The 19,611-nt window shown below is 30.3% G+C and overlaps 1 protein-coding gene across 8 annotated transcripts in view; it reads left to right on the top strand.

The window, feature by feature from the left end:
• Rbp (RIMS binding protein) overlaps nucleotides 1-19,611 on the top strand; it is a 71,155-nt gene that overhangs the window by 14,601 nt on the left and 36,943 nt on the right. For all 8 annotated transcript variants that reach the window (XM_088181211.1, XM_088181213.1, XM_088181214.1 and 5 more), the window contains exons 2-6: nucleotides 1,356-1,721; nucleotides 5,862-6,098; nucleotides 10,481-10,751; nucleotides 13,645-14,574; nucleotides 19,014-19,128. In XM_088181211.1, the coding sequence (XP_088037337.1) occupies nucleotides 5,865-6,098; nucleotides 10,481-10,751; nucleotides 13,645-14,574; nucleotides 19,014-19,128 (1,550 nt within the window). In that variant the 5' untranslated portion in view covers nucleotides 1,356-1,721; nucleotides 5,862-5,864. The remainder of the gene's footprint in view (nucleotides 1-1,355; nucleotides 1,722-5,861; nucleotides 6,099-10,480; nucleotides 10,752-13,644; nucleotides 14,575-19,013; nucleotides 19,129-19,611) is intronic.

Here is a 19,611-nt window from a genome sequence, read left to right as displayed (position 1 = left end):
TAATAGTTGTTGATTGTGTTTACATCGTTGTAATGCATTGTCATGTTACATAAGTATATTATAAGATTACTTACACATTAATGCCAGTGTATGTTAATTATATACATTTTTTTATATTTAATAAATTTACATGATTTTTGGGTGTAATATATATTTTTATAATATTATGTACCTAACCTAATTTATTATTAAAATTATTATCTTAATCTAGAATATTAAATTAATTAATTATAGAAAAAAGTTGACATAAAACTTATATATGATATATGATATCTCGAAAGAGTTTATCCATATTCTTTAAGAAACAAATATCAGTCTCATAATAGCGCTACTAACTTCATATATTAGTTTTAATCCATTCGATTCAAAGATCATCTATTATCTTGTGTTAAATGAACGTGCTGCAAATGTACATAAATTTACATTTTTATTATTAAAAAGAAAAATAATAATAATCCAATATAAAAGCTATAATATTAACGTTTTGTTTTTATCGAAAAAAACTAAAATATATGTATTTTAGTAAATACATATATGATAGCACTGGACTTTTTAAAATCGTGAAATTATTTGCTGTGCTGTTGTGTGCTATTTCAGATATTTGACAGAAAAGACCAGTCCTTAGAATTTTAATTTTGTTACAGAACCCACTTATATTCTGTACAACATAAACAGAGTCTAAAAATAAATTTAGTGTAGAACAATTTATTTATATACTAATACAATATTTTTACCACTGAACTCTAATTGACGTATGGTGTTTGTCAAGCAACAGATATTTTTTTAAAGCACTAGACTATATTTTTGCTTGTGTTTTCTTGTCGGTCCTACATTTCTTCTAATGCGTTTCTTTTGACCGTTTGTTACATATGGGCAATCCAAGGAAAGAGTATAAGTATGTATTCTATTTCATAGATAGGATTTTGGATTTTTTTTAAATACTTATAAAATCCTACTGCTAAACTCATGAAGCTATATAATTCTACGTCAATCGTGTAAGATAGATATTAAATCATATTTCAGTCATTTGGAATAATTTTATTTTTGATGTGATTATGTGTGAGTAGCTCATTATTAAATCATTTTTATATATAATTTTTACGACCTAGCTCGATTTGAATTAATTATCACGAAATTCATCCACGAGATTAGGAAAATCTAGGAAAACTAAATTTGTGCTAATCAATCAGAATTATAATTATTAGTCACTAAATATAAATTTTATTTAACATTAAACCATTATTTTTTTGTGTAGCTTATTTATTATTTTTATTTAAAACCAAGAATCAATTTAAGAATAAATACAATCGTTTTGGCCTCAGTTCTGTATTTTAATCGAAACTTAATTCTTTCAGTGAAAACAACAAGTGACCAAGGGATGCAATAGTATTATTATTAGAGTGAACTTTAGTCGCGTTTGTACTACGAAAACAAATTAAATCATAAGCAACATATTATATTTTTAAATACGCAAAATAAATAAACAAATACAAAATAAAAATTGTAAATAAATGCCAAGAGTCTGATAGTGTGCGCCCGTAAAAAAATAGTTAAAAAAAGTGTTACGAATAGAATAATAAAAAAATAAAAATGAAAATGTCGCCTCAGAGGGGTACTTGATTCTCGAAATTATGATAACAAGACAAAGCGCCCGCAGGACAATCGACAGGGACAAGGGCGCTGGGCTGCCGTGAGAACAACAGGACATTGCACACCGCCAGGTATTGTCTTTAATTCTGTAAATCTTGTATTGTAATCTGCTGAAAATGACACGGTTCATAGTTCAATTTGTGAACTATTAAATTAATTATCAGTGATTAGTTTATCCTTTGACTAAATCTAACTGTTATAAAATATGAACTTCGAACCTTTTCATTTTCAACACTTAGACAGTAGTAATAGAAAAATCTAATAAAAATGTCATAATAATAAGGTTTCCACATTTCGATTAAGTATTTTACGTATTTCCTAAATTCTCTTATATTATGGTAGCTCTTGATTAAGTGACTAAATAATGTGTCTCTTTTAGTCTTCTTTGTAATTGTATTTTTCTTCTTCTTGTATCATTTTCAATTTCAAACGTTACAACTAAGTTTCAATTATTTTTTGCAATATTATCTACTTATAAATTTTATATTTCCCCGATTTTAAAAGAGTAAAAAAATGTATGGAGAGCAATGTTATCTCTGAATGAAGTTCTCAACTGATGTTTCTGAAGGAAGTGTTTTAGTACTGCAGTATTCAGGCTTATCTACTCTTTTAACCCTTCTAGCTCATATTCTAATCAATCTTAATGATTGAGAGTGTAACCTGATTCATTGTCATAAATCCACAATCGTAAAAAATGGCAACGTCGTCATTCTATGAAATGTGTAATCTTCTCCGTTAACTCTTAAACTGGTACGATCGTATATATTATTATAAAAATTAAATTATACGTAATATGTAAATTAAATCACATGCATTAAGTTCTTAAAAGGTTTCTAGCATTCGAGATTTTTGCTGGGAAATGTTATTTTAATAGAGGGCGTAGCTGCTTCGTTCGCCTGTGACCTATCACCTTTAAATGTTAAAGCAATACGCCAACGTTGCTCCCATCTATCTCTGGATATACTCTTAACCTGTTGCCTTTATATACGCAAGCACTTAAAATGATCATGTGCTTAAGTATACAAACTGATTAATGTATTAATTTTGTATTTCAAGTGTATCGATAACCATTAGGGCGTTTTTCCGAACGAAGAACATGAAAATATGCTAACAGGCAATCTATTCATGATAGCTTGTTTTCAAAGGTTCTGGTTTCAAAGGACTATTTATAACATTTCACCTTTTCCTAGGTATGCGGGCGTTATTTACTTTCATGATTTTTTTACCATACGTACACGATACCAGTGATCATATTTTTTAATATATTTACAAAAAATATAATATGTCTAAATTTATTACAAGATGTCCGAATTATCAAATTGACTATTTAATATATATTTGGTGGGTATACGTCTGCTTTCTTTGAAAACTTACGTATACGTCAGTTTTCTTTGAAAAGCTCAGCTAAACTTTTGCTATATTAAGCTCGCATGTTAAAGCAGTCACGTGCATTTTCTTAACGAACATGATGAAACGAAACTCTGGAATTAGTGGTATAGTAATTTTCTCGATAAGCTATTCGTGGAAGCACGCCACCTTCACAGTATTTGAATATACTATTATACTTTGTGATACTTTCTTATTCAAGATTTTATACAGAATGATTGGGGTGGTTATAGAATTCTGGTATTGTACTCGTTGAAAATTTTAGGCAAGCTCATTATTGAAAGCTTACTGTAAGATTTTTGTTCTATAGGTTTTTACTTAGATGAACTATTATTTTAAATATTTACATTTTTACTTTAAATAAATACAGTTAATATCCAAGATTTTTAAAATAAAAAATAAAATTAAATTTCTATATAGAAATTGCTACAAAAAAAATATTTTATTAAATATTTTTTTGTTATTTAAAAATTGAAATATTACATAAAATTAATAATATGGCAAAAATATTATTTGACATTACAATTATTGTTGTATTTTTAGAAAATAGGCAGTTAATATAATATATATATAAACTTGTATAGTATGTATTTATATATTGACTATTGAAATAAAACATATATTTTTTACTTATGCATTTATAGACGTCCATAAAAATATTATTACAAAATAAATTTATCTTTATTTAAAATTATTAATTTACAAAATATAATTATTTATTTACAAAATAATAATATTTTTTACTTATCTATATACGTCCATAAAAATAATAATAATAAATTAGTTTATTATTAATTTTAATAAATAGTTTTTTATTGTTTTTATACAAAATCTTAAATACAGAAAAAAACATACTTTAAAAATAATTATAATTTATTCGTTTATAAATATTCTAGTTTAGAATAGGAAATTAGGAAATATAAAATTATGTGATAGTAATGATAAAATATGATTATTTAAATTTAAAAAAAAAATAGAAAACCTTTAAAAAAATTGAGTAATCAAGTCAAACTAGATTTTAAAGCAAAATCTTTACTTCTTAATTAATATTTTATTACTACATAAAGATTCTCTCCAGTTTTAAATATAGTCTGTTACCGTAAAATATAATTCTCGTAGGGATTGATTTAAGTTATTGTTAATTAACCTGAATTATTTCACTGGTATTTTTCAACGTAGCTTTAAATATTTAGCGAAATTTCAATTCCGCAGAGACTACTTTTTATGTTCGTAAACTCGCTAATTTTCACTTACTGTGAAAATGTTGATATTTATTTAGACATGTTTACCTCACCTTAAATATTCTTAGTATTTTATTATATTAATAGAATATCGTGCGTCACACATTTACTACTGGGATTATTTATTATGGTACTTAATAGCTTTAAATTTAACGTTTATGTATCGAACAACATTTAAATGTGAATTCTGCATGCAAATTTCATTGAAAAAATATATTTTACCTTTTAGGGTTTGAATATTAAACGCTTTTAGGTATTCTTCAAATATTATTCGTTGACACTTTCCTCTAGGATTGACGCAAATTTTGCCGATTTAAAAATAACATAGATCCACTAAGATTTACTTTATTTTTATTAATATATAATAGCTTGAAATGTCACCTTGTTATATATATTATATATAATTTTTCTTAAATTACTGATTTTCCAGATAGATTATTTTATAAAAATTCACTCAAATTTGCGTTGGCAGTATTTCTAACTTAACTACAAATTTATTTATAAATTACAATTTTTGATAATACTGTTATTTTCTTTAAAAAAATTGAAGATATTTTGTTTAAATTATACAATTTTTTAAGAGCTGTTTATTTAGATATTTTAATCAAAGATTTCTATTTTACTTAAAGAAAAATTATTCGCGTAGTTGGAATATTTTTATAGGACTCACTTATAAATGTACATTTAAAACAGTGGTCGACACATGGCAAACGTCCCTTACAAATGCTTTTAATTATTATTCTATAATTGTCTTAGCGTGCTGTTTTTTTCTTAACTTTTCAGTATAATTTTCGCTAAGGCTGTCATTATATTGTCTAGCTTAAAACGTTAGATTTATAGACGTGTTCTGATTATTAGATTCAATGGTCTTGTTAATATACTACTTTCATCATTATGGTAAAAAAATACATAATATTATTACAATACATAAAAAATATTATACAAGCAAGATTTAATATAATTTATAGTACGAAAGAAGAAAATCATAAAATAATTAATTGAAATGATACAAACTGGACCAGCTCTTCATAGCTGACTAAATCAATGTGCAATGCCAGCGTATTACACTTCCAGATGGCGATAGCCATAGGCGAATCAGTTATTACGGATGTCCTGGCTCAAACGGGCATCAGAAGAGGACGCGATCATGATTCTCGATGACGTTCTGTGACCTAAAACAGGAATTCTTTGGGAATAGTTTGATTGTCAACAAAACCCTTTAGTATCTCAAAGAAATGCTTAACGAAAAATGCGGAATGAAATGTTTGCTTATCGTTATTCCTAGAGTCGGTCATAAAAATTATATTTATATTACAAAAAAGCGTAAAAAAAGTTTTTGAGATACCTTTATAAGAAAATATTTGCTTACTATCCGTTCTGTTATCCCAGAATATGATTCAAAATTCTCGCAGAAAATTATATTTTTAAATATATATTGCATTAAAAAATTATCCAATTTATTTTATTTATGGATACCGAATCCCGAATATTCGGGATTCATCATACCCAATCCCGAATATTCGGGATTCGTTATACTTGCCGGGATTCGCCTTTCGTGACTCTTATGTTGTTTTATTGTTGCAGAGGATGTCGTACGAGACCCGTGGCGGCGTGTCGAGCGTCGGGGGCGCCACCAGCGGCTCCCAGAGCTCCGACGCCCTCGTGGAGACCTTATCGCTGAGGCTGCGCGAGGCCGAGCAGCGTCGAGCCGAGTGCGAGAGGTCTCATCGCGAGGCGCTGGCGCACCTCCGATCGGCGCAATCCCGGCCCGGGGATCCGCTCGACCAGTTGCACTCGAGGGCGCGGGAGCTAGATAAGAAGGTATATCACAATAAGGTATTATGTGTTTTATGTCGTGATTTTCATTGCGGGAAAGCCCGGCGGTTCTATTTCTGGCCAGGTACAGCAGGATCTCGATAATTCTAAAAATAAACGGTGACAAAAGAAACATTGTTCTGTTCATCGTCGTGGGAGTATATAAGGTGTATTTTTAGCAGAAATGTGAATTACTTATATGGGAACTCATAAGGTTTTCTTGATTGATTTAAAATTACAAAGATGAACCGAAATATATTTTTAGCTCTAATTGTATCTAACGGTAATTTTCAAACAGAAAGATCTTATTTACAAGCAACGACTAAACTTTAAGATGATTTTTCAGTTTTAAACGTTAGACTCAAAAATGCTTGGAATGCTTACAAAGCTATACGATACTTTGCACTTTTCACAAAAAGAAACAAGATTTTTCACTCTCATTAAAAATGTACCATTTTTATAATGAAGATTTTTGTCACGCATTCACTTTTTATTTACTAAATAGATAGTAATTACTATATATTTATTAAAAGAAGAAAGCAAAATTTTTTGCTATTTTATCTACTTGCTTTAGGAAAAGGCAGTAGCTATGCTTTAAAGCCACAAAACCAGTATAATAAGCTAAACAGTCGTTAATAAAAAATATTGCTAAAATGCTTAAATTAAACTTTGTTAATGTTTTTACATTATAAAAATAGTGGTTCTTAAATTATCACAATTAAAATATATTTCGTAATATTTTTTATACTAAAAACTTTTTAAAACAAAATATTTTTATTGTTTTATACAATACATTTATTAAATAAATATAAGCCTATACAATTTATATGTTGTATGAGTTACAAATATTGATTAGTAATGTAAGCCATGGTTTCTAAAAATACAAATGTATACACGGTTCATATATAAGTAATATTCTGCTGTATTTGGAAAGAAATATGATTGTATTTGTTTTAGAATTATTATTTAAATTATTTTTACCATCGTGCTACTTTTGAATGCGACAAATAAATGTTTTGCATTTAGTTATTATTTTATAACTTAATGCATATATGTCATAGTTTAAGGAATTTTAATTATTTTATCTTTATCATAAAACTATTCAACGAATAAAACGTTATAATTGTTAGAATATTAAAGGCAAACCTAACACGCAATGATATATCTTTTTTACTCCCACCACTTAATAACTCGTCCTTGACGTTGACTAGACCCATACGTTCACTTTTGAACTTTTTCGTAATATCAATATAAGTTTCATGACCGACTTAAGAAATTACGATAATCAAAACTTTTGTTCCTAGTTCTTAGAACCGGGTAATAAAAAAATAGAATGCAAGGAAATTACTTAATGACTTTGGCAAGAATTCGTTCGGCTGCTAAATAAAACTAGGGTCATTGTTTTCATGTACTGGCTATATAAATCATACCATAAGTTGTGTTTTAATTTTTTTGTGATGGCAGTTAATTTTTTTGTCGTGACAGATATTTAAAATTGCAGTAAATATTTTAGTTTAAATAACTATATATTGATATGATATATCGATGGTTTAAAGTGTAAATTCGCTAACTCCATTTTTGTGTGAAAATGACTTAACAATGTCATCTTATAAACCTTTAATCGAGAACCATATGCTCAAAATCTCCAATTAAACATAAAAAAATCATATTACAAAAAAATTGAAATATTGTTTTACTTTCCTAAATTTAAGTTGTCTATTTTATTTTTTATTTTTCCTGTAAAGTTGTTAAAATGGAGTTTTCATTTTTACACTTTAAGCCATCGATGTGTATTATTTATTGCCTTAATTTTTTAAAATTTAAATTGCATGAATTCATTAATAAATTCCTAGTTGATTTTGGTATATTATTAAAGATTTAAAATGCAATATATTTTTTAGAACTTATGCCAAATTTCACAGAAAATGTTTGAGGGATGTGTAAATCATCGTTAGATCTAATCTCATAATTATGTAGCTGTTTTCTGAATTTAAATTTAGTATTCATAATCAATTTTTCCTTTAGCATTGATTAATGATTTTTTAATAAAAAAATATTTGTGTGACTCTGTATTTTTGCTCTGGTGTTTGTATGTATTAATTTGTTTTGTATTTACGTGTTTCATAGAAAATGGAGTTTTATTATATATTTTTATTTTTATTTTCTTAAACAGTGTTTTTCAAAGAAAGGTCTGCAATTATTTTTTTCTGGGGTGGTATATTTTCACGATTGTTCATGCTAAGTAAACGTATGTTTAAGTGTGAGAAACACTGTCTTAAATTGTTATATAAATTTAGGGTTAATGAAGAATATTATAAACTAGAAGAGTTCCAAATGCTGTGAAAGGTTAAAGACATTAATCTAATGCAATGATAATGACTCGATTCATAATTAGAACTACCAAATATCTGGATTTGTCCTACATGTCCGGATGTTTGGTACAAAAAGAGCCGAATTATACTAAAATTTTATTTCAAAACTTAAAAAGTTACTGTAATTTTTTTTCAAAGAACTTTTTTGCTCTCAAATATAGGTCTTTTACAATTTATTTTATATTAAGGTCTGTTGATCATATTTTGCAACTCTGTGCCTAATTGTAGATACAATATAATCAGTAATCCTATTTTAAATTAAACAATTTCTTCTAGTTTGTCTGGCAGTAGAATAATGCTTAATATATTTTATATCGATATCATAAATTTAAATTTTTTAATTCACTGATATCCATAGATTCAACAAACTAAAACAACAAAAAATTACATATTTCAACAGTTTAAATTCTGTAGATTAGCATTCGTTATTTATTAAAAAAAATATTTGTCGCAGTCAAAAGTAGCCCAACGATTTTTTGATTTATCATATTAGTTTATAACATATATTCGTATTATAAAATCATTTATTCGAAAATTAAAAATTAAAATTGAATTAATTATGAATGTGACTTTTTTATTATAGCGAAAAACTGATTAAAGTGGTTTATATATGAGTTTAAATTTGCTAAATTCACATCAAAGGTCTATGGTCTGGGTTATGTGGTAGATACAAAACATTTTAACTAACTAAGTCAGTGTAAACTATAAACAAACACGTGACGTATTGTATGACGCACCGATCGTGAGACTAGACGCGTGTGTCCCGTGCCTCTTGACCAGTCTAATGTGTATGAATCGTTACACCACCATGCAAAGAACATGATTTTCTTTGAGTGAAATTCAGCTATTGCAATGATCTATACTGTCTCAGTCTACTATGAATGTACAGCCCGTCCAAGATATGAACGACCATCGTCATAGTACTGGTGAGAGAATTTAATAGGGTGACCATGTGAAATTACAAGTGCAATTAATTTTTACTTTTTTAATTTTATTTGTTGAGGAAAATGTAAAATAACACTTGCTTACTTATTTTGCTTATTTGTATACATATTTAACTCAAAAACATGACAGCACTCACCAAAATATTATTTAAGACGTATACCGATGGCGGCAACTTTGGCGCAAAATAATAAAGGCGAGCGAAAATGGCCCGATTTTATGACCCGTCATAAAATCACTTAAGGGACAAATTTTTACAAAAAATACGGTTAACCATCGGGTGCGGGTATAAGCGCAGAGACATCTAAAACATAATTTATGGGTTGTACGGAACAGAATGTAAATATTTAATAATATATGTTAACAAAGAACAATAACATCGCGAACGTGTTTGAGCGCGAAACATTATAGTTTTTAATGCAATTTCCAACGCATGGTCACCCTACTTTAAAAACATCCCTGATTTAGTATTGGTAACGTTCTCATATCGGTGTAAAAAAATTCGTGGAAAACTGTAGATGTGTGCATGAATGCGTACACGCACCCTTATTTACAATACAACGACGATGGTCGTTAACATCTTGGACAGACTATACAATAGTAAGCTTTTTCAATCAACCTTTTCGATCTAAATCTGCTGTACTTTTCTAGTGAAAAGTTATAAAAAAAATGTTTTATTTGTGTTTTAGCAACGCAAACAGAAATTTGATTCACGATTTTTTATAATTCAATTGATGCGGCTCCCAAGTATTGAACTTTTTGCCAATTCCAATGTGCAATGTTCAGTTCTCAGCTAATCTCACGTGTCATTTAACTGCCCCCACTATCAATCATAGACAGCGTGTCTAACGCGAAATCTATGAGCCTTTCTAAATCTTCATTAAAATATTTACACTATCATATACAACACAATTATTTTTATTATTTTGGCAGAAAAAAAATATTTAAAAATATACGAATATATGTTTTAATGTATTTTTATCATCATGATTTCGTAATATTATTTATCATAAGCGTTTTTTTTAATATAATGTATTGTCTTGATTTTTATTTATTAAAATTGTCTGTATTCAGGCCGCCTTGGAAACGGTGCGATGCGAAGAGTTGCAGCTTGAGCTCGCATCAGCGCTACGCCGTAGCGGGCGTAGCGCGGGGGTGACGACCGGGTCCGGGGGCGTCGGCGCCGGCTCATCGATGCCCTCGCAGCCCAGCTCGACGGCAACGTCGTCCTGGCAGCCGCCCAGGCCGCCGGCCCCTTCCACCGAAATAGAGCGGATTATGGCCAAGATCGAGCAGGACAACCGGATACTGGCCGAGCTGGACCACACGCGGTCTACCACACACGGTAAGCCGAAAACCATGCGAGCAATAACCTCTATAAACTATTTTGGCACTGCATAATGATATAAAACACAAAAAGACGTCAGTGCGGCTATGGTGTATAAAGAAAGTCGATGCGAATTTTGCTCGGAACAAAGTCCGGTTGAGCTATAAAAATTAAAGGGACAGAAATGTTTTCAATATATACATGGAAAGGTACATTTTAAATATTGACTAATAAATATTTAATTAAAATGTTCAAGATCAGTATGTTTTAAATTACATTCAATGTAACTTGATTGATCATCATCATAATAACATTACAAGTTTATTTATGACAGAGAATATAAAAAGTACCCATTTTTATGTTCCTTCTTCAAACCATACAACAAAAATCTAGAAAAAAAATTGTTTAGGTGTCACTCAATCATCAAAGTGCCGATTAGTCATGGGCACACAGTTACATAATAAATTTATATTCGCATGAACACTACGCGGCCTCTTCATGTCCTCTTCGTCCTCTATTTATTCTTAAAAAAAATCATAAAAAATGTCGCTCAATCCAAATGTACTGCGTGCTAACATCCAATATATAAAACGAGCGTTCGTGGCGACCGCTTATTTTAAAGGTTATTACACGTTAAAAAGTTCTTACGGTAAACTTAATCGATACATGTAACGCACGAGGAACAATACTACGGCGATTAGATAAACCTCCATTCACGGCTATAAAGTACTTTGTTTGATAAACATTTACTGTACACCCGAGAGCCTTCGATGTAAAACATTTTTTTACAATCAGAGCTGAATAAAATTAAGCACGCAAATACTTTTAATTAATTAAAAAATATTCCCCTTTTATAATATGATGCGTCAAGTTGGCAACACTGCCTGTCGTTATTTCAATATCATTAAATATTCTTGACTATTCGATTATAAAATATTTTTTTCAAACATCACTGCCAGTAAAATATATTTCTACATAGCATTAAAAAAAAGCAGCAGAAAGTTGTACATATTACTAGAATGTCTCATTAGCGAGTTTTTAGTGAGACAAACTATGGTAATTATAATACATGCTTATCTTATTTGTAATTTTGCCAAAAATGTTGTTTTACAGTGTCATTAGCTCTTATGATACAAAGATAGTTAAAACTGCATCTACTCGATCAAATTAATTCACATTTTTAAGCATAGGTTTCATTGTTTGATAAATCCAATCTAAATTTACAATTGTATTGATTTATATTTTAAATCTATGTGTATAAATGGCGTTGATTGCATAGAAACATATTTTGACCCTTAGGCTGGTTTCACACGTGCCGGATGGATTCATCCGGCACCAGGCCGGCGCCGTGTAGTGGGGATGGTGTTGTATGGGCTAGTACCTACCATTTCAGACGTGCCGGACGAATCCATCAGGCGCCGACCCGACGCTGCTCATACAACACCACCCCCACTACACGTCGCCAGCCCGGTGCCGGGCAAATCCATCCGGCACGTGTGAAACCGGCCTTAGACTTTATTATAAATTAAAAAAATATTCATTAATTTTTTTTTCTACAGCATGACAATTTCCATAAGATATCCGTGTATACACAATTTAATTTTTATATAAACATGTACGTACATACATAAGGTGAACTATATTCATATTAGATTAAATATAATAAATGTAAAAAATATGCTGTGCTACCTCAGATTATGCTTTCTTATATATTTCTGAACCCGTAGATAAATATCAAAGTGAATAATTTAAGTCAAGCTAAATATGAAGTTCACTACAATGATTTCATCAAAGTATCTACCACACATACATACTTGATTGTTCGTTACATTTTCACTAGTAAATATAATTTCACTAACTGTTTCAGTGAAAGCATATATTAATACATTTTCGTCAGTAGATATATATTTTTGAAAATGTTATTATGAAACTCAATTCGACAGTTGCGAAGCGTCCATTTAATGTTCAAACCCAACGTGACCTAATGAAAGTTCAAAAACTATAGTTAGTTTTAGAGCTTTAAAGTGACTAGATTTGCCAGGTTGGAATGCGGGATGCAAGAAAAAAGATCATCTCAGATTTTTTTGTTAATTAATGGATGCTGCAGAAGCTAAAAAAATGTCTTGATAATTTTTCAAAATTTGGGATACTTTTCGGGACGATTTTTAATTCGGGACAGTCCCGTATGATCCGGGACGTGCGGTCACTTTAGGTTTGGTCGATTCGTTTGGGTTTGAACAGCAAATGGACGACATTTAAAAGCAGCATATAATTTCACCATTGCCTATCAGTTAAATTATATTTTCGTTGGTAGAAATATATATATTTATATATCGGTGAAAATTAATTTGGATACACATTCTATGAAATGTTAGTGAAAATATATCTTCACTGATAATACACATTCTCTGTAATATATACAAAAATAAAATTATCTTTTTGATTTAATAATTTATTTCAATTGCAGCAATTTTTCTAATTAAGTTTTTCAAATCTGAATTTAATTGAATTGCCACATAATTAACAAACAATCAAGGATAGTAGTCTTATTATGCTACTGAGGAATTTGGAGCCAATAAAACGGTTAATTGTGAAAACATTTGAAGGCGCACCTCTTTTTTTATTCGTTTCATCCTTTTTTTTCTAAATCGTATACATATAATAACTGATATCAATTAAACTTAATATAAAAAATTCTAAAAGCTAAAATTGTAAAATAAATAAAATAAAAATTGTATATTATTTGTCAAGTAAAATAATATCCAAAATCTAGTCAAAACAAACAATCATAGCGCCCGACTGATTACGTATAGTCATATCAAACTCTCGTTTACACACATGTCTGTCTGTCAGCCCCTAAATTATAACAGAATTCGCACGCGTGTTCATAAATATGTTTGTCTTTCATCAGGTGTGCCCTCGAGCGGTTCCAGTCACGCGATCGGCGACTACCACTCATCTCCAGTCTCATCACCGCTCCACACGTCGCACACCATGTCCAATCACGCGCCTATCTCCCAGAGCTCGACCATGCCGACCCTGTCTGCGATGCACGGCTCCTCTCAGCCGTACAGCCTGTCCAACTCCACTTCGGTCAACTACTCCATGAGCGGCGGACACAACGCCGCCAGCTCCTACTCCAACCCGGTGTCGAGTTACGCGCAAAGTAGTTACGTATCCTCCGGAGGACACCAAGTCACCTTCGCCAACCCCGTAACGGCTCCTCTGTCCAACAACATCAACCAGATATCTAGTACTCTAGCCGGAATCCAAAGCACCTTACCGGGCCTATCGACAGGGCTATCCAACAACGTGACCGGCTTAGGCCTATCCTCGACTCTCCAAAACCAACTGACTGGTAATATTACGAGTAATTTAACTAGCGGCAACGCTTTAACGGGCTGCTTGAGCAACGTCCAGAATACGCTCTCCAGTGGACTGACCGGCACGCTGACGGGCATGACTGGAGGCATAGGCACAAATTTAAGTAGTGCCCTATCGGGCATCACCGGAAACGCGAATCTTTCCGGTCTTAGTTCTAACTTAAGTTACGGCACTGGCACGTATACCAATCCGCTCATCAGCGGCGGATTAAGCGGAAGCAACGCCATGAACATCAAATTGAAACCGTTGGAAGAGATGGAGCTGGGAGCTGGAAGGTACGGCACTGGAAGAGCAGCCACTCCTGTGACGCCGCATCATCAGGCGTCGTGGGCCATGGAAGGATTGAGCGGTCAATACGGATTGGATGGAATCGGTGCTTTAAATCCTGGATTTGTGCATTCGCAGAGACCCATGTCCAGGATGATATCGAGTGTTCCTGGAGCAATGGATATGGACGGTAAGCATTTATTTATTTTAATAAATTTAAACATTTGCAAGGCATGACTCAAATGTTCTTTTAATTTGTATTTTTCGGTCAAATATATTAAATTTGTACAAATGGACGTTATATAAACAGATTTTGTAAAGGCGTTCGATAAAGTTAACCACGATGTTATTGATCTAATTTTAGGTTTTCTTAAGGTCTTATAAACCTATTCTCAAATTACTTGATCAATAGATATCAGTTCGTCAAGTATGAAAACTCATTTGTAGAACGATATAAGACCTCTAACGGAGTACCTCAAGGATACAACTTAGGTCCATTGCTGTTTCTATTGCTCACGAAAGACATAGAAACAGCAATAAATCGTTAACATTTTTTATATGCGGATGACTCAATTCTTTATGGAAGTGGGCTTACTATAATTGAAATTTGGCACACAATTTCATTTTCAAAATCTTCGATTCCGATGGAATATTCTAGACCTGTTTTCCAAGGATCTAGGTGTGCCTTTCGAAAAACACTGTAAATTCAGCCTTCACGTTGTAGAGACTCACAAAGATGCTCGATTTTATCTTAAGAAATGTGCGCTACTTCCGGAATAACTTAGTATTGCGCACTCTTTATGATGCTGTAGTCAGCAGCATACTAAAAGCTGGCTCTATTATATGGATTTCAGGCGTTAAGAGTCAATGTAATGAATTGAGGCTATAAAAAGTACAGCGTAAATTCCTTCGGTATTTATTATCCGTTCTTGTTTTCCAGTGCTTCTATTTTGGAAGCACGGGGATACATTTCGTTGTAAACTGGCAGAAGTATTTATATAATTAAACACTTTTGGATATTTCTTAAAGGCATAGTAGACAACCCTTTGTCTCAGTTCTGATTTGCGTCCACTGCTTTGCCTGTGTAGTCTAGGACTGGAAATATTTTAGCTACTTGGATATTTTATATTAAAATTTAAAGAGCTTTTTAAAAAGCACAATTTATTTTGAGTGGTATTTGTTTAACGTTATATTTATTTATATATTTATATTTATAATACATACAAATAACAAAATATGCGTAAAAATATTTATTCAGGTTATTTTAGCTTTTAAGTCGTCTTTTTCTCTTGTGGATTTATTTTCACAAATATATAAATAATATTCTCATTTTTTTACACATATTTAACCTTATTTTTATTTTGCTATTTTTTATATTTTGATTTCTATAAATATTTCTTAATTATTCGTTAAAAATAAATCAAGATATAAATTTTTCTTATTTTATTGTGACATGACAGGTGTTAGCCTAATGCGTTACAATGGGATAAACACAATCAACACCAACAACATATAAATAAGTAGTGTGACCTCAGACTAAAATGAATCTGTAAATTAGTGACATTTATTTTATTAATTATGAACTACTAGCATACAATCAATACATATCAAAACGCACGATCTAGCTCGATTTTATTATATTTTTTATGCGATATTCATCCGTGAGATTAGGAAAATCTGTGATGATCGATCATAATTATAAATATATGATAATCACTTATTTCGATCTCTTAGACATTATAAAAATTTTAAAAAATACTAGGATTTTTGTGAGGTTTAAAATTTAAATCTATATTTATTTTATTTTATTTTGAATAGCAATATTGACTATTTTTTGTAATATAATCAAAGGTAAATTAAAATTTAATAATATTAATTATATCTACCTATATCAGTATTAAAATCTTCAATATTAAATTTATAATCCTTTAACCACTTTTCAATTAAACTTAAATTTTTCTATAAAAAAAATCCTTGATCCGTTTAAGTTTCTAATAATATATTTTTTATTTTAATAGAGACTTTTTTATATATTCAAAATAAAAAGTATATTAAAATATTAGAGGTTGTTAAATTTAATCTATATTTATCACAGGGACGTTTGAAACATATACTGGAGTCAAATATAACAATATTTACTTTAAGAAGTAGCTTAAAAATTATTGTAATTAACATAAAAATATTTTTACAACGTACAACCAAATATTTTTATACCCCACACAGTTGTTCAAGCAATTCTAAATACAGAAAATACAGCACACTTTCTCAACGATTGAATAGATTATATCGATGCTAAAAATAATATTTATGCGAAAAATACACGTCCTTTCTCGACTAAGCTCGAGATTCTTTGTTCGCTTTATTTATGCACACTACAAACGCATTTTTCAGGCTGTTATTGCGGCTCTTTTTACGGTCTTGGGTCTCTATTTTAAAATACTTGAAATAGAGCTGCGTTTCGTTTTTCTCCGGCTCATTCCCAGCCCTAAACATTGACCCATTTATGCCCAAGAATACCATTATCATAAATTAGCTGAAGAAAATAAATTGGCACTGTCTCTATTTTTTTGTGTGTAGTTATCGAACGCTTCAAAAAGAAAAGGCTCAATCTAAATTTTTAATTTTGAAGTGATAATATTATAATGTAATCAAATTAGATTCGCGAATGTAGATTGCGTATTCGAATGGAATAATTTATGGTAGGCTTGTGGCAAAATTTAGCGGTGAGATGCTATGCAGAATATTAATTCAATGGTTTTCTTGCAATTAAATTATGGGATGATGTGTAATAGTTATAGCTTGATAATGATACTGGTTTATTATATGAATTAATATCTCAACGTTAATATACTTTTTACTATTTTCTACGCTTCCTAAAAATAGTGGGTAGATAAAGGATTTTATATTTGCTAAAATGAATTGTGGATAATATATAAATTTTAAATAAAATATTATAAGTGAATAATTCGCATTGCATTGTAATTTTTTTTTATATTTACTATGAATATAATTGATCGGAACAATAAGTTGCTGACTAAAACTTGAAAGACAAAAAGAAATTCAATCAGGTCCTATATGGATTAAAGTGTTTTCTATGTCTATCATGATTAGGAGATAAGAATTAGCGATTGTTATATAATATAATTATAATTCTAATCAAGAATCACAAGTTAGTTTTTCCAGATTTTCCTAATCTAATGAATGAATAATTAAAATAAAATCGAATGACGTCCTACATAGTGACATATTGATTGTGTGCTGTATAAAAAAAATAATTTTGATATAAAACAGATCGATTTCGGGACGGTGTCTCGCTACTATCTTATTGGTTGTTAATTGTACGCATTGGGCTAACGCCTGTTATGTTGCAACGGAAGATTTACAAGTTAATTAATATTTTTTTTACGGAGCTGTTTCTTATTACTACTTTGAGATCTAAAATTTGCACTTAAATACAATAACATAATTATTTAAAATTAAATTCATGTTTATATACTAAAAAGTATCGGGTAAATTAAGGCAAAGTTAAGTAGAAGTAACATTAAAAAAATAAAATAAGATCGAAATATTATGTGTTAAAATAGATTATTCGTTTTATCTATTAGCTAATATTTTTACTCATTTTAATGAAAATGTTCTAAGTATTTTTAATTTTTAATTATGAAAGCTCTAAATTTTAATTTCCTTGCAAGTGTTACACTATTTTTTTATTGTGTTATTTACATCAACCATTTTTTTTTGTTCTTAGAATATTTTCAATAAAGTTGTATATGTGGATATAAAATAGTTTTTTTAATTTTTCAACATACTTTTTTCAATGCATTTTTAAATTTGATTTTTTTTAAATACTTCTGTGATATTTTTAATGAGCTGAATTGAGCTAATTATTAGAGAATTTTTGTACTATATATTTTACCGATCATACTTGAATTTAATAATTGTTCATAATTTATCCGTGAGATCAGGAAAATCTGGGAAATTAAAATCTGTGATGATCTATCGGACTTTTAATTCATAAATAATCACTAATAATAATTTTCTAGATACGATAAAACTTGAAATGGGTTTTTCATATGGTAATTTTTACTATATAAAACAAAGAATAGTGTATCCAACTTACAACATTTAAAACTTCAGTTTCTCTACAACTATTCTATGATATTTTCTGCTTTCTATTAATTGCTTAAAAATTGAAAAACATTTAGTTATTAATTTTAGATAAAATTTAATTAAATGAAACTATTGCAATGTGTGCGACGTTATTTTTAAAACATGAAAATACATATCCAACCTTTGCTCGAACTAAATGTATAGTGTTAACGTTTCATGAATTTAATTAAATTTTCATGAAGTTATAGTGTTGCCACCCGCGAAAAGTCACGGCCTCGCGCACAAAAAACGTTGAATGAATCAAAGGGATCGCGAAAAGCGTACGTATTTTATTCCGGCGCGGCGAGTGCGCATGCGCTCCACCGCAGTGCCATAGTTGCGAGTTTCCACCGCCGAGTGGCGCTAGTGCGCGCGCGACGACCGCGCCGTCCGACGCGTGTTTGGAGAAGCTTCGATGACGTTTTTCGATCGCGCGGCGCCAAATTCGAACTGACATGACTTACTATTTCCGGTACACAGGACGGGGGCATTACCTGAACGGCGGCGGTGCGGAGGGCCAGGTGGACATGTTGGACATTCCAGGCAAAGGACGGTGTTGTGTGTACATAGCGAGATTCAATTACGACCCGCCAGAGTGAGTATTATTTATTTATTCATACTTATTCGTACATATTTATTATTTTTATAAGTCGTTGTGCGCATGATTGAGGTGATGCATAAAATATGCAAGGTAGCACACGCAATGTTTTGATCGCTGTGCAAACATGCGACAGAAAAAATATGCACTGGAAACTTTATTTTATCATTTTAAATGTACTCGAACGATAACCTAAATTGCTGACGTGACTACATTTTTTAGTTTTTTTTATAAATATGTGAAAAAAAAATACTTTTATTTAGTTTTATTTAAATGCTTTTAGCAGCTTGTGTTAATGTTATTAATAATAGACAAATCTCCAACGATTGATTTAATCCATGATTTTTAAATCATTTTTTTGTCATCCCATTTGTTCATGGGATCAACAACTTATTTGTTTTTTCCTGATTATAACACTAATGTAAGAGAGGTTAATAACGTGGTCTTCTTTGTAGCTTTTTTACCATATCTTTGACCAGT

Source organism: Plectrocnemia conspersa, unplaced genomic scaffold (assembly GCF_051122295.1).
Source record: "Plectrocnemia conspersa isolate PC_06_02 unplaced genomic scaffold, ASM5112229v1 ptg000002l, whole genome shotgun sequence".
Classification (NCBI taxonomy): Eukaryota; Metazoa; Arthropoda; class Insecta; order Trichoptera; family Polycentropodidae; genus Plectrocnemia; species Plectrocnemia conspersa.
The sequence above is the reverse complement of the archived record's forward strand: the minus strand, read 5'-3'. Positions and strand labels throughout refer to the sequence as shown.